Source organism: Megascapheus bottae, chromosome 21 (genome assembly GCF_031878675.1).
Source record: "Megascapheus bottae isolate mThoBot1 chromosome 21, mThoBot2.hap1, whole genome shotgun sequence".
Classification (NCBI taxonomy): Eukaryota; Metazoa; Chordata; class Mammalia; order Rodentia; family Geomyidae; genus Megascapheus; species Megascapheus bottae.
In genome coordinates, this window is record NC_143529.1 from 12155194 (window position 1) to 12182367 (window position 27174).

The 27174-nt window shown below is 39.9% G+C and overlaps 1 protein-coding gene across 2 annotated transcripts; it reads right to left on the reverse strand.

The window, feature by feature from the left end:
• Positions 1-807: 807 nt before the first annotated feature.
• Positions 808-26956, reverse strand: Wdr12 (WD repeat domain 12). 2 transcript variants are annotated; one of them, XM_090354616.1, is made up of 13 exons: positions 26308-26956; positions 21037-21131; positions 20055-20149; positions 17758-17864; positions 16096-16211; positions 14718-14872; positions 12467-12512; positions 8306-8391; positions 5990-6130; positions 5773-5878; positions 5532-5664; positions 4229-4301; positions 808-1020 (listed from the first exon to the last, which is right to left on the reverse strand). In XM_090354616.1, the coding sequence occupies exons 1-13, from the start codon at positions 26346-26348 to the stop codon at positions 943-945; spliced, it is 1272 nt and encodes a 423-aa protein (XP_090210742.1). In that variant the 5' UTR covers positions 26349-26956; the 3' UTR covers positions 808-942. The 2 variants fall into 2 exon arrangements, with proteins under 2 accessions (XP_090210742.1, XP_090210743.1); XM_090354617.1 differs by lacking the exons at positions 17758-17864; positions 20055-20149; positions 26308-26956 and having other exon boundaries at positions 21037-21102.
• Between the last annotated feature and the right edge of the window lie 218 nt (positions 26957-27174).

Genomic DNA, 27174 nt, shown 5'->3' on the forward strand with positions numbered 1-27174 from the left:
GCTCAAGGCTACCATCTTAGCCCTGGAACTACAGTGCCACTTCCAGATTTCTAGTGGTTGGAGATAGTCTTGCAGTCATTAGTGCCTGGGCTGGCTTTGAACCACGATCCTCAGATCTCAGCCTCTGGAGTAGCTAGGATTACAAGCCTGAGCCACCATACCCAGCTAGTCTTATTTTTTTGTAAATATTATTTTATCAGAAATGGAATCTGAGGCCTAACTTCTGTCCTACAGTCTTTCTCAGACACATTTTTTTCCTTTTTAAAATTGTAATTAATAGAAGGGTTACATTATATTGGCCAGACAGAAGGTACATTACTTCACAATCATTGCTACCCCTTCTCATGTTTTTGTTCCCATTTCCCTCCCCCACCACCTTAGGCGCTTTTTTAAAATGTAGCTACCAAACCCAAGAAATAAAAACCTGGGTAATTACTATATTTATAGAATTTCAAAAGCAAATGTTAACACAAACATCTTTAAAAACAGAAATGAAAAAACTAAGTTTAATTTTAAAAGTCAGCATAAAGTAGAGAAGTTAGGCCAACACTGTTTCTATTTATTATTATTATTATTATTTTGCCTGTCCTGGAGCTTCAACTTGGAGCCTGGGCTCTATCCCTGAGCTTCTTTTGCTCAAGACTAGTACTCTACCATTGAGTCACAGCGCTACTTCTGGCTTTTTATGTATATATGGCTCTGAGGAATCAATCCCAGGGTTTCATGCATGATAGGCAAGCACTCTATCACTACGCCACATTCCCAGCCCCCAACACTGTATTTTATAAACAAAAGAGAAAACAGAGATCATAAGTTAAACTTTACTAAGAATGGATTCAGTTTAATTTACAAGGCTGCTTTCTGAATCTGCATCAATGTGATCTGAAGATTCTTTACAAATTTCATTTGTAAAGTCCTTCTAATCAAATTATGGCTTATTTTTTATGCCCCAACATGGGAAGTGGTAGGTGAGTATCTGTAGGAATACAATCTATTGTCTGCTCCTCCACTTAGAAGTAGCTGTGTAAAGAGAGAAAAAAAATGTATTAAAACATTAAGTAGATATTACTTCAGAGAGAAAAATTAAATACTGATGATTTTGATTACAAAAGAGGTATTACTGTATGTGTGTACAAGGTATATATGAAACAAAAAGTAAACTTCAAGTTTAGACTTGGTTCCCATCTCTCAAGATAGCTTATGTATGGGCAAATATACCATTCTCTAATCTGGGCCACTCAAACCTGTATTATAATCCACTTTATAAAAACACTAAAACAGATCATTTTGGTTGAAGTACTGTATAAATGTGCTATAACATTTTGTATAAGCACTTGGTAAGACTTCATAGAAAATAGAGCCGGGTACCTGTGGCTCATGCCTGTAATCCTAGCTACTCAAGAAGCTGAGATGTAAGAATTGTGGTTCAAAGCCAGCCTGAGCAGGGCAAGTCCATTAGACTCTCATATCCAATTAACCAGCAAAAATCTGGAAGGGAAGCTATAGCTCAAGTCAAAGAACACAGCTCGCCTTGAGCAGAGAAGCTCAGGGCCAGTGCCTAGGAATTGCAACTCCAGGATTGGCACAAGAATAAATAAATAAAATAGTGTGGAAAGTAACATTGATGTACTTTTACGAATCTTAGAAATTAAAAATAATAATAATAATAATTTTTTTTTTTTTTGCCAGTCATAGGGCTTGAGCTCAGGGCCTGAGCACTGTCCTTGGACTTTCTCAGGGCTAGAGCTCTACCACTTGAGCCACAGCACCACTTCCGGCTTTTTTCTATGTATGTGTACCGAGGAATTGAACCCAGATCTTAGTGTATGCTAGGCAAGCACTCTACCACTAGGCCAAACTCCCAGCCCCGCCAGCCTCCTTTTCTGACTGGGAAATACTTTGAAACAAATGGTCTGAAGTAGTTTATGGACTTAAAAGGTTTCCTTAAGGGGCCGGGAGTTTGGCCTAGTGGTAGAGTGCTTGCCTAGCATGCACGAAGACCTGGGTTCGATTCCTCGGTACCACATACATAGCAAAAAGCCAGAAGTGGTGCTGTGGCTCAAGTGGTAGAGCCCTAGACTTGAGAAAATCCAGGGACAGTGCTCAGGCCCTGAGCCCAAGCCCAGGAGTGGCCAAAAAAAAAGGTTTCCTTAAGGTACTAATGAGGAAAAAAACTTCAAATTCTCAAAGTTTACTACTATCATTAGTGGGAACATTTGTTTCCTTTTCAAATATGAGATTTTACTGCATAAAACAATTTTAAAAATCATTATTGAAATTAGTAACATTTTTTTAATTTTTAATTTTTTTGGTAGTCTGGGACTAGAACTAAGGGCCTGGGAACTATCCTTAGACAGTTTTTGCTCAAGGCTAGTCCTGCCACTTGAGCCACAGAGCCACTTCTGGCTTTTTCTGTGTATGTGGTACCGAGGAATAGAACCCAGGGTTGTCTGTATGCTAAGTGAGCACTCTACCACTAGGCCATACTCTTGGCCAAAATTAATAACTTTTTCTTTTTTGTCGTGGGGACTTGAACTCTGGATCTGGACACCGTCTTTGTGCTCTTCAGCGCAAGGCTACCACCTTACCCCTTGAGCCACAGTGCTACTTCTAGTTTTCTAATGGTTAATTGGAGATAAGAGTCTCAGAGTCTTTAGTTCTGGGCTGACTTTGAACGCTATCCTCACATTTCAGCATCCTGAGAAACTAGGATTAGGATTACAGGCATGAGCCACCACACCTGGCTAGCTTTTTTTTTTTTTTTGCCATTCTTGGGGCTTGAATTTAGGGCTTGGGCACTGTTTTGGGCTTTCTCAAGGCTAGTATTGCTCTACCACCTGAGTCACAGCACCACTTCTGGCTTTTTCTGTGTTTATGTTTCCGAGGAATCGAACCCAGGACTTTGTGCATGGGAGGCAAGCACTCTACCACATTCCTGGCCCGGAATCAGTAACTTTTAAAGATAAACAGTGGGCTTTTATTATGTATATCTTATGAAATACTATGAAACATTATAACAAATTGTATAATTCGGTAATTCCATCATTTCAAGACTAAGTCATGGTAGAGAAATTGTATATAATCTCACACATTTTCTTTTACAAATAGAAAAATAATTGCGTCTCCCTTAGAAATTCCCAATTTTGGCATATGACTATAAGAGCTCTAGAATCATCAACCACTTTACAATATATTTCAAAATTGTAAGTGCATATATTTCTACTTATAAGCATAGCTATATTACAGTGTTTTCTATTCAAATGCATTTTTTTTTTTGCCAGTCCTGGGCTTGGGCTAAGGGCCTGAGCACTGTCCTTGGACTTTCTCAAAGCCAGCACTCTACCACTTGAGCCTCAGCACCACTTCTGGCTTTTTTCTATGTATGTGGCACTGAGGAATTGAACCTGGGTCTTTGTGCATGCTAGGCAAGCACTCTACCACTAGGCCAAACTCCCTGCCCCATCAAATGCATTTTTTTTTTTATTACACACCAGAGAATACTACTAAATTGTCCCAATGATTCCTGGCAAAAATGAACAGAATGTAACCTCAAATGTCAATATATATTTGTTTTATACAAAATGTGTTAGAGCATTATATATTAGCATCATATATGTCATATAATATATATTATGTATATAAATATATATATATATCTTGTATGTCAAATATGATACAATCCTGAAAAAAAAAGATAAACAGGCTGAGAACGTGGTTTAGTGGTAGTGTGCTTGCCTAGCATGCATGAAGGGTTCTATATCTCAGTACCACATAAACAGAAAAAGTTAGAAGTGGTTCTGTGGCTAAGTGGTAGAGTGCTAACCTTGAACAAAAGTCGCTCAAGGAAAGGACAGTGCCCAGGCTCTGAAATCAAGCCCTGGGACTGGCAAACAGCTTTGTTATCTGGACCCCGGTGGCTCAAGCCTGTAAACCTTAGTTACTTGGGAAGCTGAGAAAGGAAGGATTGATGGCTCAAGGCCAGTCCAGACAGAAAAGTTTGAGAAATTGCTTCTCAACTCACAACTGGACACAGTGATATGTAGTAGTAGAGCTCTACCCTTAAGTACAGAGAGGCTCAGAGACAGTGCCCAGGCCCTGAATTCAAGCCCCAGGTCCAGCAAAAAACCAAAACAACCAACCAAACAACCAACCAAACAAACAAAAAAACCACTGGATTTATTCTACTAACAGTATTTTCTTCACCACCAAATACCTAATAAAATCTTACCCCTGCATCTGTCCAGTCTACACTTAGAACTTTGTCTTCATGAGCAGCCAGATCATAAAGAGGGGCCTTACAGCTAAAAGAGGAAAACATTAACATGTTAAATGTATTTACAGTATTAAAACAAGCACACTTGAATAATACACTTAAAATGTTTTAGTCTTAATATCTTTGCATCAATAATTACTTAATCTTGAAATTCTGAGTATTTACTTTATCTTTCCTGTTTTCTTATAATAGTAGCAGAGTAAAAATACTAAGTTGTAAGACTTTATGCATAAGTAGCCACATTTTTACACTTCCTTCAATACTTTTACCTCAATGGACTACAATACTCCTACTTATGTTGCCCGTTAAACCTGGGAAGACAGGTGTGCATGCATCACCACACTTGAAATGGGGTCTTATAAATTTTTTGTCTGGGGGCCGGGAGTTTGGCCTAGTGGTAGAGTGCTTGCCTAGCATGCACAAAGACCCGGGTTCAATTCCTCAGTACCACATACATAGAAAAAAGCTGGAAGTGGTGCTGAGGCTCAAGTGGTAGAGCTCTAGCCTTGAGAAAGTCCAAGGACAGTGCTCAGGCCCTGAGCCCAAGCCCTGGACTGGCAAAATAAATAAATAAATAAATAAATAAATAAATAAATAAATAAATTTTTTGTCTGGCTGGCCTCAAACTGTGATCCTTCTGGATCCATGTTTGCTAAGCAGCTAGGATGTGAGCCATGAGCGCCTGGCTCAGGATAATCTTTCTAAGATATTTTTCTCCTGTATTATAACAAAATCAGGAAGATGGATTTCTTTTAGGGAGGGGTTTAAAGTAGAATGGAGCTAGATGCTTCTAGAATGCTAAGAAAGAAAAAAAAAAACACCTATGTTAACATGACTAAAATGCCTATGATCTTGGACTTAATTTCTTTTCTTTTCTTTTTTTTTTGTTTGTTTGTCTTGAGACTTGGACTCTGGGCCTGGGCTTGTCCCTGAGCTCTTCAGCTCAAGGCTACCACCCTACCCTTGAGCCAAGCCCCATTTTACATTTTCTAGAGGTTAATTGGAGATAAGAGTCTCAGGTCCTTTTGTGCCTGGGCTGGCTTTGAACCTGGATCCTCAAATCTCAGCTTCCTGAGTAACTAGGGTTACAGGTGTGAACCACTGCACCCAGCTGATCCTGGTCTTTCTTGTATATCAACATTTATCCTAATAGGTAGCATAACTAAGAACTTTTTTCCTCTTGTAGGTTTGGATAACATTTTCTCTGTATGTATCGGGAATTGATTTCTTTGTTTGATAGCTTATGGACAGGATGTACCTTCTTGTATCCCACAGCTTGACAATGTTATCCAAAGAGCCTGAAATCAGCTGCTGTTCATGGGTGGGAGACCACTTGACAGAGGTGACCCAGCCTGTATGTGAAGTCAGGGAGAGCAACACCAAGGAACCATCTGAACAAAGCAAAAAAGATAGAAAGTACTGAATTTTAAGAGAGAACAAACTGCAAGACACTTGTACATAGCTTTTTTTTTTTACATACCCTAGTGAATATAACTCACCTTTAGTTCGAGGATCCCATAGTCTGATATGCCTATCTGTGCTTCCAGACGCCAAACGTTTACAAAGTGGAGAATAGGCAATACAATTAAATACTTTATTTCCTGTCTACAAAAAGAAAGAACATTCAACTGTAGTGAGAAAAGGCTATCCATTTTTTAGACACACATCACTGACAAAGTCTAAGTTAATCAGAGGAATGCTGAAATTAAGTCTTACCAAAGTTGACTTAACACCACCAGACTCAACGTCCCACACTCTAATTGTGTGGTCCCAAGACGCACTGCAGATTTCTTCAACATCTGACCACAGCACTGAGGAAATCGCTTCTGTGTGGCCAGAGAGGGTCACCAAGGGAGTCTAGAAATGAAAGAACACCAAAAGGGAAAACATTTACATTTTAGATAATTGAAAAGATCAAAGAAGCTATTAACTTCCAAAATCCACATCTTGCTAGTTTTATCTGTTCTTTACAACAATCCTTCATAGTAGATATTTTCTGGTTTTGTTTACATATACACTGTCATATTAGTGTAAAATTATCAAACTTATGTGTGAACCCAAGTATTACTCCAAAATCTCCAGTCTTTCTACTGAATTCTGGTATTCTCATCTGTTGCATTTTTTGTTTTGAGCAGTAAAACACAGAACTCTTCAACTAACAAATACTAAAGATTGGTGCTGGATAGTCCACAAACGGCCTTGGACTAACCTACTCTCTCTCTTCTCTAGCCTGTAGTTCTCAGAATAACTATAGAATGTGCTAAGAATATTCTGATTAAGGAGAACCAGACCAGAACATACTGAGTTCTAGTCCAGTCTCCCAGAGAAAAAGGACGTCCTTCAAGGCATTGCCTAGTAGCATTTAAAACCTAAGATTGACTGCATTTTAGACTCTCATTTGTGGTGTGAAAGAGATACACACAGCCAGGATTCATCTACTCTGGACAGCTTTCTTGGGCCATGAAAGACAAACTTATGAAGAATTCTTTGACTCAGTTGGCCCAATGCCTTTGTAAATTTTAAGTCTATTTCAAATAATGTGATATATGTGATTGTATTCTCTTTCTTGCTCTCTACTGATTGTGGGGCTTGAACTCATGGCCTGGGTGCTGTTACTAAGCAATTTGCGCAAGATTAGCACTCTAGCACTTGAGCCACAGCTCCACTTCCAGCTTTTGAGTTTTTAAATTAGAGGTAAGAATTTCACAGACTTTTCTGCCTGGACTGGCTTTGAACTGTGATCCTCAGATTCCAGTCACCCGAGTAACTAGGATTACAGGTGTAATTATGCTAAATTCCTTTTTTCTTTTTTCCCAGTCCTGGGCTTGAGCTCAGGGCCTGAGCACCGTCCTTGGACTTTCTCAAGGGTAAAGCTCTACCACTTGAGCCTCAGCACCACTTCTGGCTTTTTTCTATGTATGTGATACCGAGGAATCAAACCTGGGTCTTCGTGCATGCTAGGCAAGCACTAGGCAAACTCCCAGCCCCTCAGCTAACTTTCGATATATGTCTTATTTTTCTAAGACCTAAAATTTTGAATTATAACAACAATATTTTCATTAAAATTAGTGCTTTAAGCACTTTTGGCATGACTTCAATTAGTAACATGAATATATAAATCTAAGCCCTATAAAAAGCTGAATGAGAAAGTCAGTATATTATTACATCTCTTAAATAAATGAATGGAAGCACACTTACAAAAGAATGCCCCTAAATACAAAGGTAGCAGCAAGACACTGAATGGAAGAAAATGCAATATATAAAAAAGACTATAATTAAGTAACAAAGGACTAGGCTTACATTACATTCTGCTACACAATACTAAAAATGAATTAAATAATGTTTTTTAAAAGGTAAGCTAATGTATAGCTGGGTGCAATGGGTTGTGTCTGTAGTCTCAGCTATCTATGTTGCTGAGGTAGTAGGAGAATCACTTGAACCCAGGAGTTCAAAGCCAGTTTGGGCAACATCTTGAGAACCCTTCTTAAAAATAATAAAAAATAGGGGCCAGGAGTTTGGCCTCGTGATAGAGTGCTTGTCTAGCATGCACAAAGGCCCGGGTTCGATTCCTCGGTCCCATATACATAGAAAAAAGCTGGAAGTGGTGCTATGGCTCAAGTGGTAGAGTTCCAGCCTTGAGAAAAGTCCAAGGACAGTGCTCAGGCCCTGAGTTGGCAAAAAAAAAAAATAATAATAATAATAATAAAAAATATAGGACTACGGATGTAACCCAGTGGTAGAGTGCTCGTCTAGCATGAATGAAGTCCTAGATTCGATTCTTCGGTACTATATACTCATAAAAAGCCAAAATGGCGCTGTGGCTCAAGTGGTAGAGCTCTAGCCTTGAGAAAGCCCAAGGACAGTGCTCAGGCTCTGAGTTCAAGCCTCAGGATTGGCAAAAAAGAAAAAAAAAAAAGACTATTATGGTTGGAGAAGCAAGGTAAGTCACAAGGAAATATAAACAGGAAAGATATGGATAAAGTATACTCAGCAATATAGATCTAAACTATGTTAGTTCCTGTATTCACTTACTCTTGTTAGCCCCAACTGCTCTGTTTTCTGTTTCTTTCTTGGCCGATTGGTAGATTCCTCTATTTCATCTTCTTCATCTGTAGGGACTGCATCACAGAGAATTAGATATAATACTTGTAGATCTTAGTCAATATAAGTTAATATTAAATACTGTAAACTGAGGTGAAGAGTAGTTGCTGCACAGCTATTAAAATGACTTAGCTGAAAAAAAAATACTGTAAACTGAAAGAATTTTCTGCATCTCTGGTATATAGATTTTCTCTATTGTAACAGATTAGGGAGCAAATATTCCTTATCTTTTAGGTTAGCAGAAAGTTGTATGTATGTAAGATAACATCTGGAATATTAGTCTTCAAAAATGAGAAACCAAAACAAAGATTAGAAAACTGAAAACTATCAAGTTTGCAATCTTGATATCCTTTTATCATTAGGAATATGGATAACTTTATCATAACTATGGGAACCTACTGACTGTTAGTTCTAAGAGTTATACCTGACTGCATTTATATTATGCAAGAGATAATGACATTATGTCAAAAGCAGATGTACCTCAGCCATGTTTACTCTCCCAGACTATCTGCTTTATGCTTCAATGATTTTTTTAAAAATTCATTTTATTTTCTATTTTGTGGTATTGGGAATCAAAATCAGGACACTACTGGGCTATATTTACTTGTTACAGGGAGCCGGGAGTTTGGCCCAGTGGTAGAGTGCTTGCCTAGCATGCACGAAGATCCAGGTTCAATTCCTCAGTACTACACACATAGAAAAAGCCAGAAATGGTGCTATGGCTCAAGTGGCAGAGTGCTAACCTTGAGGAAAAAGTCCAGGGACAGTGCTCAAGCCCTAAGTGCAAGCCCCAGGAGTGGCAAATAAATCAATATATAAATAAAATTGTTATAAGGCTGGGGATAATTTAATGGTGGAGTGTTTGCTAAGCATGAACAAGGACCTAGATTTGCTCTATAAGACAATTATTACTCAGTACTATAAAAAAGTAAATAAACAAGTTTTAAACTGCCTCTTCTTCAAAGTGGTTTGCTTTAAGTCAGGCACTGTGGCTCATGCCTTTATCATAGCTTCTCAGAAAGCTAAGATCTGAGGACTGAGGTTTGAAGCCAGTCCAGGTAGGAAAGTCTGTGAGACTCTTATCTCCAATTAGTCACAGAAAAACCCAAAGTAGCCCTGTGGATCAAGTGATAGAACACTAACCTTGAGCAAAAAGGAGCTCAGGGACAATGCCAAGGCCCAGATTCTGAGCCCCAGGATAGGCAAAAACAAAAAGAAACAAAAAATTTTGTAAGCATTTTGTAAAATACACTCAAATATTTCCTACTATCTTACATTAAATTATTTAAAACTGGCAAAACTTTTTGATTCCCATGGTTTGTGAATGTGACAGTATAATTATACTGTAAAATAGCAATTCCTTTAGAAGTAATGAAGGTATTCTAGTCTTATTACCTGTACAGTAAATAGTTCTAGCTCCTAGGTTTTAAAATACCTGTGTATTTCCTCCTGATCAATGTTTTCTTACTACTATGAAGGTATACTCTCGTAAGAACCTTTCCTTCTGTTCTTTCAATTGTTCTTTTGAATATATTTTCTTTTTTTTCATATATTTTTATTGTAATTAATAGAAGGGTTACATGATATTTGCCAGATAGATGGTGCATTAATTCCCATACATTGATACCCTTTCACATGTCTTGGTCCTCATTTTCCTCCCCGCCATCTTTTGAATATATTTTCAAAGTAAGAGTATTAATCTTGGTAAAATTGCACTCAATTTTTTTCTCTAAGGGAAATAGCTTAACTAAGAAATTCATGTAACATTTAAATGACTCAAAAGTCTTTTTTATTTATTTTTTGTCTACTATGGGGCTTAAACTCTGGGCTTGGGTGCTGTCCCTGAGCCCTTCAGCTCAACACTAGTATTCTACTACTTGAGCCACAGCACCATTTTTGGTTTCTTGGTAGTTAATTGGAGATAAGAGTCTCACAGACTTTCCTGACTGGGCTGGCTCTGAACCATGATCCTCAGATCTCAGCCTCCAGAATAGTTAGGATTACAGGTGTGAGCCACTGGCACCCAGGCTCGAAACTCATTTTTAAACGCCTTAAAATGAGTCAAAGGTATTCAAAAAGCATTGATTATTTTCAGGGATTTTGTTTTGTTTTGTTGTGCTGAGGCTTAAACTCAGTGCCCTGCTATTTGTTAGGCAGGCTACTGCTAAGCCCCCTGACTCCAACACTGGTAATTTTTTTAGGTAGGGTCTCACCCCCTTCCCGCCCCCACCACTGGTAGTAGGGCTTAAACTCTGGGCCTGGGTGTTGTCCCTGAGCAATTCAGCTCAAGGCTACTGACCTATCCTTGAGCAACAGTGCCACTTCGTTTTCTAGTGGTTAACTGAAGATAAGAGACTCACTGACTTTAGAACCCGGGCTGGCTTTGAACTGTGATCCTCAGATCTCAGCCTCCTGAGTAGCTAGAGTAGTATGAGCCATTGCGCCCTGCTGGGTCTTACTTTTTGCTTTGACCGTAACCCTCTTATTTTATGTTTCGCCTATTGCTGGGAAGACAACAGTGTTGAACCACATCTAGCTTCTTCCACTGAGAAGAGTCTCATGAATTTTTTCTGCTCAAGCTGGGCTGACCTAGAACTATGTTCCTCTTTCAGCATCCCACGTAGCTGAGATGACCCATGTGTACCACTACAGCAACTTTTGCCTGGGCTGGCCTCAAACAGTAATCCAGACCTTAGACTCCCAAGTGTCTAGGATTACAGGCCTAAGCCACTATACCAGCATTACTCTAGGTTCTTGAATAAGAGAACTCTCAGAACCCAGTTAGCTATGTTCCATTATACCAACCATTTTAAAAAAATACTTTCAACAATTCCATGGCTTCATTCAGTAATTAAGGGTGTGATAGGGTTAAAGAAAAGTCCTAAAACATTAATCCTAAAATATTAAATTTACTATCATATTTTTAAATGTCCTAAAACAGTCTAGTCTATTATTTATAAACAAAATATGGGTGAAAAATCCTCTTACTTGGATAGGCACTGGTGGCTATGCCTATAATCCTAGCTACTCAGGAGGCTGAGATCTGAGAGTCATAGTTCAAAACCAGCCCAGCCATGAAAGTCTGAGAGACTCTTATTTCCAATTAACCACGAGAAAACAGAAGTGGTACTGTGGCTCAAAGTGGTAGAGCGCTAGCCTTGAGCTGAAGAGCTCAGGGACAGTGTTCAGGCCCAGAATTTAAGCTCCAAGACAGACAAGACACAGACTCACACACACACAATTCTCTTACTATCTAGGTATCTGTGGCTCAAACCTACAATCCTAGCTACTCAGGAGACTGAGATCTGAGGAAGTGTGAAACGTGCCCAGTCAGGAAAATCTGAGACTCTTAGCTCCAATTAACTACCAAAAAAACCAGACATGCAGTGTGGCTCCACAAGTGGGAGAGCACCCACCTTGAGTGATATGTGAAGTGTGAGGGCCTGAGTTCAATCCCCAATACTGTTACCAAAATTTAAAAAGAAAAAATACTTTTTACTGAAATTCTTTTTTTTTTAAAGAATTTATTAACATTGATTTTTACATATTTCAAATGACGTATTTAACAAACAAGTATTCAAGAAGGGAATCTCTATATACAACTACTGGCACTTAGATTTTAGAACATAATTAAAATTAGGCTAAGGGTTTGTATGTCATAGATATGTATTAATCTATGTAATAAAACATTACGTTGGGGCCGGGAGTTTAGCCTAGTGGTAGAGTGCTTGCCTAGCATGCACAAAGACCCGGGATTCGATTCCTCGGTACCACATACATAGAAAAAAAGCCGAAAGTGGAGCTGAGGCACAAGTGATAGAGCTCTAGCCTTGAGAAAGCCCAACGACAGTGCTCAGGTCCTGAGTTCAAGCCAGGACAGACAAAAACAAAACATTATGTCTATGTAGTTGTGTTTATATTTCCAATAACATGTCCATGGCCTTGGGTACGCAAATATTGAGCCATCACTCTTGTACTGTTTGGATCTAATAGCCACATATTAAGGATACTATGCGCCTTTTGTTCCTTTGGTCTCGACTGAAATTCTTAAAATACAATGAATCAGTCCAAGGAAAATAAATATTGACTTACCTGTAGACCAGATCTTTAACATCTTGTCCCAGGAGCCACTGCAAAACTACACAAAATACACAATGTATACAATGAAGAGGGAAAACATATGTAATATTATTCATGCACATATATGTATTTTTTTGGTGTGTGTGGGGAAATCATGGTGCTTGAACTGGGTCTGGGTGCTGTCCCTGAGCTCTTCAGCTCAAGGCTACCACCCTACCACTGGGCTTGGGCGTAGCCCCTAAGCTCTTTAGCTCAAGGCTACCACCCTACCCTTGGGCCAAGCTCCACTTCCCGTTTTCTAGAGGTTAATTGGAGATAAGAGTCTCAAGTCCTTTTGTGCTCAGCTGGCTTTGAGCCTTGATCCTCAAATCTCAGCCTCCTGAGTAGCTAAGGTTACAGGTGTAAGCATCGCGCTGGCTTGATTCATATTTTGCTCTGCCTTTTTCTATTTGACTTTAGAACTTCACTTTCATAATCTCTCTGGTATATAGATCTGAAATCTTTTACCTATAGTATTAGCTGCTTGGGTTCCTAATCTCCTGGAAATTTCAATCTGCACAGTAATCAAGGGAACTGCCACTCTTATGTGGCTTCTTACCCTGGCAGGTGGGCATTGGTTCTATACTGTACCAATAGGTCTTTTCTTCATTCAGAATTTTTTTTTAGAAAAGGAAAAGAAAGAAAATCTATGTTACAGGGAAATAAAGATAGTCATTTTCTAGGGACAGTATAATACAGGATGAAAAATCTGGGTAATTCTGAAGGCCTGGTTTATTGCCTTGAGAACAAAATCAACTTAAAGTAACAAAGGATAAAAGAGCTGGGTGTTGATGACTCAAGCCTGTAATCCTAGATACTCAGAAGGCTGAGATCTGAGGGTGATAAGCACAAAAGTTAAGACCCTGAGTTCAAGCCCCAGAACTGGCACACAAAAAATGGTAAAAGTGACTTCAGGAAACAAGGAGAAGCATGTACTGGCCACTATTCCACTGGCTCCACAAGGCCTTCTTGGTTCACTCTTTGGATACCACAGCCCAATAAATTTTCTTCTAGGCACAAACAAGTTCAAGATTAGTTCTGGCCTTAATTAATCAAGATAGGTATGAGTAATTCATTTAAATTTTTACTCAACCACATTTAAACCCTTTTAGGGTAAACATGAAATTCAAAAATCTTTACTTATGAATGCATTCAAATATCCTCTGTTGTCCTAACAGAAAGGTCTGTCCATCCCTATTAGGCATACAAGGGCCCCTGAAATCATTTGATACATGATGGAATAGATACATATGCTTCTTACCAACTGCTTTTGGTTTGTCTTCCTCTATTGATTATTTTGTATGGCCTTTACCGATATTGAAAACAGTAACCTATACCTGCAAGTGGCAAAACAGATCTAAGGAAATACTCAAACCTAGGATACTCCAGTGTGGCTTAGGGAACTTTCAAACTGTAGGAGGGTTTGTACCACTCCTAAATCAATATAGTATTACTCTCAGGTTTCTGTCTTAACTGCTTTTGTTATTTTGTCATTGTTGTTTTTGCCAGTCGTGGGACTTGAATCAGGGCCTGAGCAGTGTCCTTGGACATTTTTTGCTTGAGGCTAGTGCTCTGCCACTTGATCCACAGTGCCACTTCTGGCACTTTTTTTTGTATGTGTGGCACTGAAGAATCGAACTCGGGGCTTTGTGCGTGCTAGGCAAGCATTCTACCACTAGGCTATGCTCCCAGCCCCTGCTTTTGTTATTTTGCCATCATAAATAGTTCAGTCCTGATAGTAAAATAAACTATTAATAATAATCTGTATGTATGCTAATAAGCCTCAGGTGATTGTCCAGGCATTTTTGGTTGCTGACATCACTTAAAAGAATACTTGATTATAACAATGTCAATTACTATGTTTAAAAAGGTTACATGAAGTTATTTGTTTATCCGATTTCTTAAAATATTTCAAGTAAGACACTGAACTACAGATACCCAGTTGGGGGAAGAATTATATAATGCTTATTTTTATGTTTCTGAGTGGTAGTGAGGTTTGAACTCAGGACTAGATACTCTAATTCTCTAGCAATGACCACAGCCTGGGAAGTAAATTTTTAGCTTTCTAACTGTACAACTGTTTATACTTGGTCCAAAATCATATTCTTTAGCCACTGACTCTTATGAAATTAGTAAGATCACAAGAAATATATGTGGAACAAACATTTACAAAGATGGTTAAATCCTAATTTAAGACTGTACTGACAACACACTGGCTACTTACTTTAGTTCCCGAGCTATCAACAGCTATAGAATCCACACTTCCAGCATGACCTCTACAGCAGTGTAGGGCTTTCACCTTGTTTCTCTCTACATTCCACTCCCATAATAGAATAGTCTGATCCATAGATGCACTCAGCAGTAAGCAAGACAAATTGTCTGAAGGACAACAAGAAACAAATTAAATTAGTTTCAAATTAGAAACGAATTCGTCTAAAGTTTTAAATACTTTACCTTCTGAAATAAAATATTTGGTATTTCTGTTGATGTCTGAAAGAAAAAAGAGGTCACCTGGTTGTCAGTGGCGCATACCTGTAATTGGGGGACTGAGAATGCAGCATATGGCCAGTTCTTAACAGAGGAGTTTGAGAGATTTCCACTCAACTCCATGAACCTATCATCAGAAGCTATGTACTAAATTTAGGAATATCATGGTTCCAGGCTAGCCCAGGAAGAAAAGACTGCCCCAATGGAAAGATAACTGGACATGGCTAAGCAGGTCTGTCATCTCAGCTAGAACAGAAAACTTAACATAGGCACATCTCAGCCCAGGTAGGAAGCAAGACTCTATTGCAAAAATAGTCAGTGCATGGGCCGGGAGTGTGGCCTAGTGGTACAATGCTTGCCTTGTATGCACAAAGCTCTGGGTTCGATTCCTCAGTATCACATACATGGAAAACGCCAGAAGTGATGCTGTGACTCAAGTGGTGGAGCACTAGCCTTGAGTAAAAACTGTCCAAGGAGAGTGCCCAGGTCCTGAGTTCAAACCCCAGGACTGGGGGCTCTTAAAAGATTAACATGTTGTAAAGAGAAGAGTCTTGGGCCAGGAACGTGGCCTAGTGAGTGGTAGAGTGCTTGCCTAGCATGCACAGAGCCCTGGGTTTGATTCCTCAGTATCACACACACAGAAAAAGCTGGAAGTGGTACTGCGGCTCAAGTGCTAGCCTTGAGAAAGCTCAAGGGCAGTGTCCAGGCCCTGAGTTCAAACCCCAGGACTGGCGGGGGGGGGGGGGGGGGGGGGGGGGGGGGAGGGAGAGGGAGAGAGAGGAGGGGAGGGAGGGAGGGATGGGGGAGGGGGGGAGGAATGAGGCAGTAGGATGGTGAGTGCTAGACTAATCGGTTACAGAGTGTCAGATCAGCCTGGGCTTCATGGTGAGACTCTCCTTGCTCCTGTCAAAAGAAGTGTCTTGAAAAGTACAAAAACATTACTTGAACTGAAATGTACACTATTTGAAACAATTTCATTAAAGGATCAAGTATGGATTTTAGTTTTTGAAGAACTTCATAACAACTGAGGTATGAGGCATTTCTTACTTTGCATTTTTTTCCTGCACTGAAAAAGGTCTATTTTAAAATTCCTCTTAGTTTAAACAGAGTCCTACCTTTTTTCACCCAAGCTACATCTTTTACAACGTCTATATGTCCCACAATTGTCATTATTGACTTTCCTTCCAAGGACCAGATGCGGGAAGTCTTATCGTAAGAACCAGTCAAAATCCTATAACGAGAAAAACAAAAAACTATGAGAACCAGTTGTGTTTATGACAATGCAAAGGAAACTTGGAAGATTATATTGTGTTTTCCCTCCTTCCTTGTCTCTCTTCTCTTTCTTACCTTTTCTTTCTTTCTTCTTGGCCAGTACTATAGCTTGGACTCAGAGGCTTTGTACTCATTCAGCTTGCTTACTATAACTGGAGCCAGGTCTCCAACCCAGAGATTATATTTTTAAACTCTTCGATATGAAGGTAAAGATTTCAATATATTCTTAGACTTACTTTTTCTTACAAAACCTAAAAACTCATTCATACTATAAACATTGCAAATCAGCGTAAGATAAACTGCTTATAATTCCTAATGGATCCTTTATAATTGACCAGTGAAAATGATTGAAAAAAGGGCTGGAAGCTGGCTGCAGTTGCTCACGCCTGTAATTCTAGCTACTCAGAGGAGGCTGAGATCTGAGGATCACGGTTCACAGCCTGGGTCCTTGGGCACAAAAGACCTGAGACTCTTATCTCCAATTAATCACTAGAAAAATGGGAAGTGTGGATGTGGCTCTAGGGGAAGGGTGGTAGCCTTGAGCCGAAGGGTTCAGGGATGCCCAGGTCCAGAATTCAAGCCCCATGACCCACCTCACCCCCCCAAAAAAAAGGCTGGAGACATAGCTTAAGAGCCAGAACAGGAAGCGGTACCATGGTTCAGTGGTAGAGTGCCAGCCTTAAGCTGAAGAACATAGTATGATGAGCATTTTCATAGAAACTGCCTGTGGCTATAGTTAACTTTTTCCTTTATAAAATAAAATGCATAACCAGGCAAATTACAGCAGCCGTGAGTTTGGCGTAGTGGAAGAATGCTTGCCTAGCATGCACAAAGAGCCAGGTTCAATTCCTTGGTATCACATACATAGAAAAAGCTGGTTGTGGTGCTGTGGCTCTAGTGGTAGAGCTCTAGCCTTAAGAAAGCCCAAGGCTGGTGTTCAGGCCATGAATTCAAGCCCCAGGACTGGCAATAAATAAATAAATAAATAAATAATAAATGAATGAATGCTTTAAGACACCTGACTTGTGCATAAGAAAGATATTACAAAAGCATCTTGAAACAGGAAAAGCGCCTGTTAATAAATACCTATTGGTGTCCAATAGGTAGGTGTCTGTCAATCTGTCTATCTATCTATATCACAAAATTTATTTTACAAATAAGGAATCAGAGAAAAATATTGAACTAAAAAAACAATAAGAAAACAACAACAAAGTTGGAGCGGTGGCTCATGCCTATAACCCTAGCTACTCACGAAGCTGATATCTGAGGATCAAGGATCAAAGACATCCTGGGCACCAAGGGACCTAAGGCTCTTATCTCCAATTAACCTCTAGAAAACAGGAAGTTGGGCTTGGCTCAAGGGTAGGATCGCAGCTTTGCCCTGAAGAGCTCAGAGACAGTGCCCAGGTCCAGTTCAAGCCCCATGACCCACAAAAAGGAAACAACAACAAAAAAAAACTAAAGGAGATACATAAGAAAACTAAGTAACATTTGTCTGGCAATACCATTCCTCTGTGCCTTCAATTGAACTGATCCAGTCATCATGTAACATGCATTGTTCTGGCTGGGGTGCAGTATACTTTTCCACATATTCTAGTTCCACAACCTCTTCCTAGTAATAGAGAAATCACAAAACAAATCAGTTGGCAGTTTTAAAGGCAAAGTCCTTCTAAGTAAAAGTAAAAGGATAAATGAAAAGAAACAGCAGAAGAAAAAAAAAGATAACTTTGTGTAATAATTCTAGCATCTCATTCTTGGAAAAGTAAGCTCCTTGCCAGACACTGGTGGCTCACACCTATAATACTAGCTACTCAGGAGAGTGAGATCTGAGGATTACAGTTTAATGCCAGCCTGGGAAGGAAAGTCTGTAAGACATCTTATTAACCACCAAAAAAGAAAAAGCCAGAATTGGAACTGTGGCTCAAAATGTTGGTGCTAACATTGAGTAAAAAGAACTTAGGGAGAGTGCACAGGCCCTGAGTTCAAGCCCCATGTCTGACAAAAAATAAAATAAAATAAAGTACTTCTATGAGGAGCTTACTCCTATGACTGGTCAGTCATGGGGCTTGAATTTGGGGCCCAAGTGCTCTTTTGCTCTAGGATAGCACTTTACCTCCTTGAGCCATTTTCTGGTGGTTAACTGGAGATAAGAAGCTCATGGACTTTCCTGCCCTGGCCAGCTTTGAACTATGAACCTTAGATCTCAGCCTTCTGGGTAGCTAGGATTACAGGTGTGAGCCACTAGTGCTCAGCTCTATGTCCACTTTTGAAGTTTAGTATTATAAAGTTAAATACTCCCAATTTAACCTATCACCTTCATATATGATCCCTTCATAAGTCAGGAAACGTGGAACCTTTTAAAAAGTCAGAGGGCATTGTATTTATTGCCTGACTTATGGAACTGTAATCCTTGTTACACTCCTTACTTAATATTAAAAAGTTCAGAAACTTTATCTGATCTAACAAAAGTGAAGGGCAATGGCAAAAAATATGAGTAGCTTTGAAAAACATGTGAAAGGGAAAGAGTGAAATATAAAGACTAGGGGCTGGGAGTTTGGCCTAGCCAGTAGTGTTGGCCTCGCATGCACGAGGACCTGGGTTCAATTACTCGGTACTACATACATAGAAAAAAGCTGGAAGAGGTGCTGTGCTGGGCTCACATGATAGAGGCTTTAGCCTTGAGAAAGTCCAAGGACAGTGCTCAGGCCATGAGGTCAAGCCCAGGACTGGCAAAAAAAGGAGTAAGAAAACTTTTTTTTTTAAGAATCATGAAAGTATGTGAGGTGCAGTGGCTCATGCCTATAATCCTAGCTACTCAAGAGGCTGAGATCTGAGGATTGGGGTTCAAAGCCAGCCCCAGCACTATAGTCCATGAAACACTCATCTCCAATTAACCACTAGAAAACCAGAGGTAGTGCTGTGGCTCAAGGGGTAGGGCAGTAGCCTTGAGCTGAAGAGCTCAGGGACAGCACCCAGGTCCAGCCCTGCAGCCCCCCCCCCAAAATCATAAAAGTGGGAACACAGGTTCTATATGGAATGACAAACAGTTCCAGAAATGGTAGTGATCACTGCACAAACTTGTAGGTGCACCTCATTTTTCTAAATAGTACTCTGAAATGACGAAAATGTAAAATTCACCATAGATTTTTCTAAAAAAAAAATAATCACCTGATTTGCTGGGCGCAGTGGCTCACACCTGTAATCCTAGCTACTCAAAAGGCTGACATCTGAGGATCAAGGTTCAAAGCCAGCCTAGGAACTAAAGTCATGAGACTCTTATCTCCAATTAACCACTAGAAAACTGGAAGTGGCACTGTGGCTCAAGAATTAGGGCGGTAGCCCTGAGCTGAAGAGCTCAAAGACGATGCCCAGGCCCAGAGTCCAGGTCCCAAGACCAAAAAAAAATCACCTGATTATAAATTAAGTATTAAAGAGTATGAAAAATCACAAGCAGGGGTCCTGGAGCATAGCATAGTGGTTGAGTTCTTACCTAGCATGCATAAGGCCCTAGGTGTGATTCCTCAGTACCACATATGCAGAAAAAGCCAGAAGTGGTGCTGTGGCTCAAATGGTAGAGTGCTAGCCTTGAGCAAATTATGAACAATGTATTCACTTGTATTAATAAAATATTTGCAGGAGTTTGAAAATACAATATACACAAAACCAAAGCTGACATTTCCAAGGAAAAACAACAATCAAAATAGTCTTGAGTTTTGATTAAGGCTGATTCTATAAGGAATTAAATGCCTACAATATGTGATAACGTCTTAGGTAAAATAGAGAACAAAGTATGTGGACTTACTGTTGAAATATTCTCCAGTTCCATGTGTTTGACCAAAGGCATCCGTAGGAACTGGCCCTTAATAAGGAAATCAAATTCCACATATTTGTGGAACTCTAAAAAAAAGCAAAACAACAACAAGAAAAAACCATACAGCGTAAAATTATTATCATTCTTAAGGTCTCAGGTGTCACAAACTTATTAGACAAATGTATTCCAAAATATGTGATTTTATTTTTTCTCAGTGCCTACTCTGGGGCTTGAACTCAGGGGTTGGCACTGTCCCTTAGCTTTTGTGCTCACGGCTAGCACTCTTATCATTTGAATCACAGTTCCATTTCCAGCTTTTTGGTGTTTAATTGGACATGAGTTTCACAGACTTTCCTTTCTGGGCTGACTTTGAACCATAAACCTCAGATCTCAGCCTCTTGAGCAGCTAGGACACTATAGGCATAAGCCACTTGCGACCACTACAGTGTATAGTTTTAAAAACCGAACTTTATTCTGTTGAAATATATTTTTGTTGTTACTACTTTTTTATAAACTTGGAACACAAAAATAAAAAACACTATCTTTCTGTTATCACATAAATACTCAAATACAGTTACTTTACTCTCTGCTTCACTAACAAGTGATGCATAAACAGTAAAATGCTTATTTTATAGTTCCATAATCCAGCCCTCATAGTACATGATAATCTCTACATCACAACTAGTATATTAAAATTATTACAGAATTCATATGTTGAGTCCAAAAAACCAGGAAATATAAATATGTAAATATGTATATATGTATATAAAATATGTATATATATGTATATATTACAGAATTCATATGTTGAGTCCAAAAAACCAGGAAATATAAATATGTATATATGTATATATACATATATAAAATATGTATATATATGTATGTGTATATTTTGTATATATATAAATATGTATATAAAAATATAAATATGCACTGTGTCCTCTTCTAGTTTCTCAAGAACATATATACCCACCATTTTTGGCCTCTAGCAATTTATTGATGATGTTACTAAGGTCAGCAACTTCAGAGATGGCAGGTATTGAGAAGGGAACATCATCTACCGCATATCTATAAAAAAGAAATGATATGTCAAACCAAGTCTACAGATTTTTTTTTTTTTTTGGCCAGTCCTGGGCTTGGGCTCAGGGCCTGAGCATGGTCCCTGGATTTTCTCAAGGCTAGGGCTCTACCACTTGAGCCACAGCACCACTTCTGGCTTTTTGCTACGTATGTGGTACCCAGGAATCGAACCCATTCTTCGTGCATGCTAGGCAAGCACTCTACCACTAGGCCAAACTCCCGACACCCAAGTCCACAGATTTTTAAAGAAATGTTCATTCACTCAAACATTTATTGGGCACCTAATACATTTTAGGAGTTCTAATTTTCTTCTTTATTTTTTTAATCAGTATATATTAATTGCATGGGAGGGAAGGAAGTTCACTGATGCAAACAGTTCTTAGGATGCAGCCTAATCCAACTTGCCCTACCCCATCCCACTATTATTTTGTAGTACAAAGCAAACAAAATTAATAGATGTTTTTAACATGATTATAACATAGTAATACTGTGTATGCATTTTACATACATGTCCACATAAAAGAGAAGGGAAATGGAAGGAGGGGAGAAGGAGAGAGGGACATAGATAGAGGAATAAAACAGAAGGAGAAAGATAGATTTTTCAAATAAAGTCAAAGAAGCCAGGCACAGTGGCTCATGCCTATAATCCTAGCTACTCAGGAAGCTGAGATCTGAAGATGGTGGTTCAAAGCCAAGCACAGGCACTAAAGACCTAGAGATGCTTATCTCCAATTATCCACTAGAAAACTGGAAATGGTACTATGGCTCAAAGGGCAGGATAGTAGCCTTGAGCTCGAGTCCAAGCCCCATGACTGACCAAAAAAAAGCCAAAGAATAACAGGGTTTGAATGGATGCATAAGAAAGATCATCCATATATATATATATATATATATATATATATATATATATATATATATACACATAGTCAGCCGTGGGGCTTGAACTCAGACATGGCACTGTTGCTGAGCCTTTTCCCCTCAAAGTTAGTGCTCTACCACTTTGATCCACAGTGCCACTTCCATTTTCCTGGAAAATTGTAGACTTTCCTGCTTGGGCTGGCTTTAAACTTTGATCCTGAGTATATTTGAGCCTCCTGAGTATATTTGTATTAATATTTTTTCCAGGTACAGAGTAGACAGGAAATTGGGGGTATAGGAGGGTTGGGAGAACAATAAAATAGTAGTTAGAAAAGCCCTTATTTCCAAAAGTAAGATTTTACTTTAGACAGTACTTGTAGTTGAAACCGAAAAGATGTGCATGAAGTGCTTTCAATACTATATTATGGGAAACAACTTTAATTTCTGCAGGCAACAAGGTGTCATGGGAACAGTTTTCAGAATTTTTGTTTAATTAGATCTTTCTGGATGGGCAATAGAACGCAGATGAGGGAAATCCATGACAGGAAGCAGATTAGGTGACTCATTATGAAAAAATTTTTGTAATTCATATATCTGATAAGGAACTTGTATCTGGAATATATAAATACCACTTAATTATAAAATTGGCCAAAAATGGACAAAAGATTTGAATAGATTTCCAAAGAAATAGAAATGATCAGTAGGCACATGAAAAGATGCTCATCCTTCCTTAGTCATCAGAGAGATGCAAATCAAACCATATTGAATATCACTTCACACTCATTAGGATGGCTATAATGCAAAGGACAGATAATGTAACCAACATCAAAATAAAGCTAAATATCTCCATCCAAGGGTTTGGGTGTCAGCAATTGAGTAGACAATGATCATAAACTTCATATTTGTTAGGAGTTATTGCTTACATTCTGGATGAAGAATGGAAGAGTTATGTGATCCAAACAGTGGAGGGAATGACAAGGTTTTCTCTTGAAACAGAGTTTGGGCCATTTGCTTGCTATTGAGTAATAGTCATTCCTATTACAGACCAAGAACTTGGGGGGAAAAAAAGATACAATCTAACTGAGGTTAAATTATGGATATCAATCTAAATGATCTCAACAAGTCACTGGTTTTTCTTGTTTGTTTGTTTTTGTTTTGTTTTTTAAGTAGAGAATTATATTCCTGGACTGACATAATACTGTGTCTCACCATCTAAGACACAACGAGCTAGCATAATACACAAATTTTTCAATTTTTCTAAAGATGATGCCTACCAATGTGTTGCCAGAAAGTACTGAAACAAGTAAGGTAAAAATCCAGGGGCCCAACAATACAGAGTATAGTCCTGAAGAAACAATGTATAAAGGAAGCTGCAGTATATGAAAAACTTGACTGAAGGATGAAGGAAGCTGGAGAAAAGGGCCAGGGACAGATTGGTAAGAGATGAAGGCTATGACCTCTGAAGAGCTTCTACTTCTGAATCAGGTAATAAAACAAGTATTTGAAACCAGACACCAGTGTCTCATGCCTGTAATCCTAGCTACTCAGGAGGCTGAGATCAAAGCCAGCCTGGACAGGAAAGTGTAGGAGAGCAAATCTCCACTAGCTACAAGAAGGAACAAATGAAAGAAAAAAAAGAAACAGTGAGAGGGAAGGAGGGAAGGAGGCAGGAGGAGAGACGGAGGGGGAGAGGGGAGGGAGGGAGGGAGGAAGGAAGGAGAAAGGGCAAAAGAAAGATGAAAAAAGGAAGAGAAAAAAGGGAGAAAGAAAGAAAGAAAAGAAAAAGCCTAAGTGGAGCTGCTGCTTAGGTGGTAGAGTAATAGCCTTGAACAAAAAGGTTAGGAACAAAGCCCATGCCTTGAGTTCAAGCTCTATGACTGATGACAACAACAAGAAAAAGAGAAGTATTTGAGATGACAAATGATCAGACATCAAAAAATGTGTTAGTAAAGATATGGAAAAATGTGAACACTAATATGTTGATGGTAGAAATGTAAAATGGTAGTTACTTTGGAAAACAGTATGGAAGGTGCTCAAAAAGTTAAATGTAAAGTTACTATCTCATCCAGGAATTCCATATCTAGTTAAATACCAAGGAGAAATGAAAACACATGCTTAAACCACTATTCATAATAACCACAATATAACCACTATCCATTATAATCACAATATTCATAATAGGAATTTGTGGTGTATCAATACATTAGAACACTTGGGTCACAGAAGAAATAAAGTACTAAGATATATTATAGCATGAATGAAAACATGATAGTGGATGAAAGAATCCAGTCACAGAAGACCACAGATATGGTAATTCACCACCGTAGACAAATTCACTGTGGTGATGGACGCACAATTCTGCAAGTAGTTCATCCTCACACTACACTTTTAGTAATTATCATGCATTTATCATGACCTCCAAAGGTTAGCCATTGAGTACTTAAAAATGTAACAAAAGATTTAGAAATTAAAGTTTTTGCTGCTTTTACTTAATATTCTGGCCAGTAAAATGTAGGGCAAAGCACAATTCTTTTTCTCTCTTTTTTTTTTGTGCTAGTCCTGGGGCTTGAACTCAGGGTCTGAACACTGTCCTTGGGCTTTTTCCTGAAAGGTAGCACTCTGCCACTTGAGCCACAGCACCACTTCTGGCTTTTTCTATGTGTGTAGTACCGAGGAATTGAAACTGGGTCTTTGTGCATGCTGGGCAAGCCCTCTACCCCTAGGCTAAACTCCCATCCCTACAATTCTCTTTCTTACAAGCATACATAGTATACGGAATTGTATGTATTTAATACTAACCCCCCCCATTTTACTGACCAAAATATCGTAAAGGAAGAACTTTTAATTTCTCAGTTTTGTTATGTTGGAGAACCTACACCTACACACCCTACATATCAATTTATTCCCGGGATTAAAATAGTGGTTTACTATTGATGTAATTCAAAAACTTATGGGGTTGGAGTCTTGGTTCAGGTGGTAGGGTGCCTGCCAATGAGCAAAAAGTGTCACATCACCAATTTAAATCCGTCTCAGATGGAAATTTTTTTTCTTAAAAATATAGTAGTTGTGGGGCCGGGAGTTTGGCCTAGTGGTAGAGTGCTTGCCTAGCATGCACAAAGACCGGGTTCGATTCCTCGGTACCACATACATAGAAAAAAGCTGGAAGTGGTGCTGAGGCTCAAGTGGTAGAGTTCTATCCTTGAGAAAGACCAAGGACAGTGCTCAAGCCCTGAGCTCAAGCCCAGGACTGGCAAAAAAATAAATAAAATATATATATAGTAGTTGCAATCAATGTTAATAAATTCTTTAATAAAAAAATATATATAGTAGTTGGGTGGGAGTTTGGCCTAGTGGTAGAGTGTTTGCCTAGCATGCACGAAGACCTGGTTCAATTCCTCGGTACCACATACATAGAAAAAAGCTGGAAGTGGTGCTGAAGCTCAAGTGTTAGAGCTCTAGCCTTGAGAAAGTCCAAGGACAGTGCTCAGGCCCTGAGCCCAAGCCAGGGCTGGCAAAAAAATAAATAAGTAAATAAAAATTACATATATATATATATATATATAGTAGTTACATTAGTGCATCTCAATATTAAAATAGTAAGGCCAAGTTTCTAAACTATGTACACTACTATGATTTACACACAAAATAAAAAATACAATAGTAATTCAGGTGGAAGTTTTCTACTTCATGCCATCTTAATACGACAAATATGTATTACTTAAAATTAGCACCAGGAAAACGTTAAAAAGATGATAAACTCAACTCAAGAGCTTCATACACAGTTCCTGCCTTCAAGGGGTTTACAGCATTGCTGAGACCTGGCAAATGCAAGCTCCACATGACAAAGGCACATAATCAAGTTTCAAGTGAGTATTACAGAGACCTCTGATAACAGGTGCCTTGTACTGTATACACCAGTAATGCACAGACATATGTGTGGAATTGTATACACATCCACACAGCTCTATCTGCATCACATCTTATTTAAACCCCTCTTCCGAGCCCCACTTCCTAGCTCCGTTTAGAAAGGCATCTTCTGTCTCGCGCCGCCGCGCAGGGAAAGCCCTCCGGGAGGCCCCGAGCCTCGCGGCTGGGCGGGAAGGAGGTGCGCCGGCCGTCGGGGGTCGGCCCGGGGGGGGGGTCTCCGGGGAGCCGCGGCACTGCACCGCCTCGGGTGAGGGCGCGAAAGGCGGAAAGGCAGAGAGGGAGGGGAAGGGCTGCGGGGGAGGGGAGCAGCGGCGGAGACCCTCGGACCGCCCGGGCCCAGCAGCCGTCGGGGAAGCTCCGAGGGGAGCCGCCTACTTACTTCTTGTGGTCGGTGAAGAAGCGCGCCTGGAGCTGAGCCATGGCGGGACACACACCGAGAAGACAAGCTCACACGAACGTGCGGGTCGCGGCCAGAGGCTCGGATCCGACCTCGCAGGACACAGACCGTGCGGGGAGAACCTAACGAGGTGTGCGCAGACCGCGGTCTCCGGCCGGCTTCCTCAGAGGAAGTCCACGAGGGGGCCCAGCCCCAAAACATCAACTACCGAGTCCTAGATAGACGACTCCTCGATTAGCAAAGCGTAGTCTTAAAGGCAGCGTGTCCTCATACCCTTTTTAAGGTTTCTTCTCACAATTTTAGACCTGTGTCCAGCGAGGAAGATACACAAACACCGAGCTCAAATATCCTGAAAAGACGGAAAAAGCGTGGGACTGGGGGGGCAGCTTTTATGCTGGAGTCCTCTAACGCCTAAGTACTACAACCCCCAGAAAGCAGCGCGTCTAGGACGCTATGACCGCTGGGAAATGTAGTCTTTTTTTGCCTTAGTGCCTTGTATCTAATTTGCATTAACTCCTCCTGACTCCAGCAGGAACAGATTTATCAGATTGCCTCCCCGTTCAGCTTTGATTGACTAAAGCTCCGTTCCGTTTCTTTGCCTCTCATATTCCCTAGCACAACCTGGCTTCTCACTTGTTTCACTTTTCAAATCCAGAAAAGCGAGAGGCGGAAATTGGAGACGAGTACGAAGTGGAAGGGTCCCGACGACGGTGGCCGATGGCAGTCCCTCCTCACAGGGCAGCCCCGCCCCTCCGGGAGCGGGCGCGCATGCGCAGTGCGCTGGTCTCCACGGCTGGGCCTCGGAGCCAAGACGAGGTTGAGTAGACTCGTTTTGAATTTTCTCCCCTC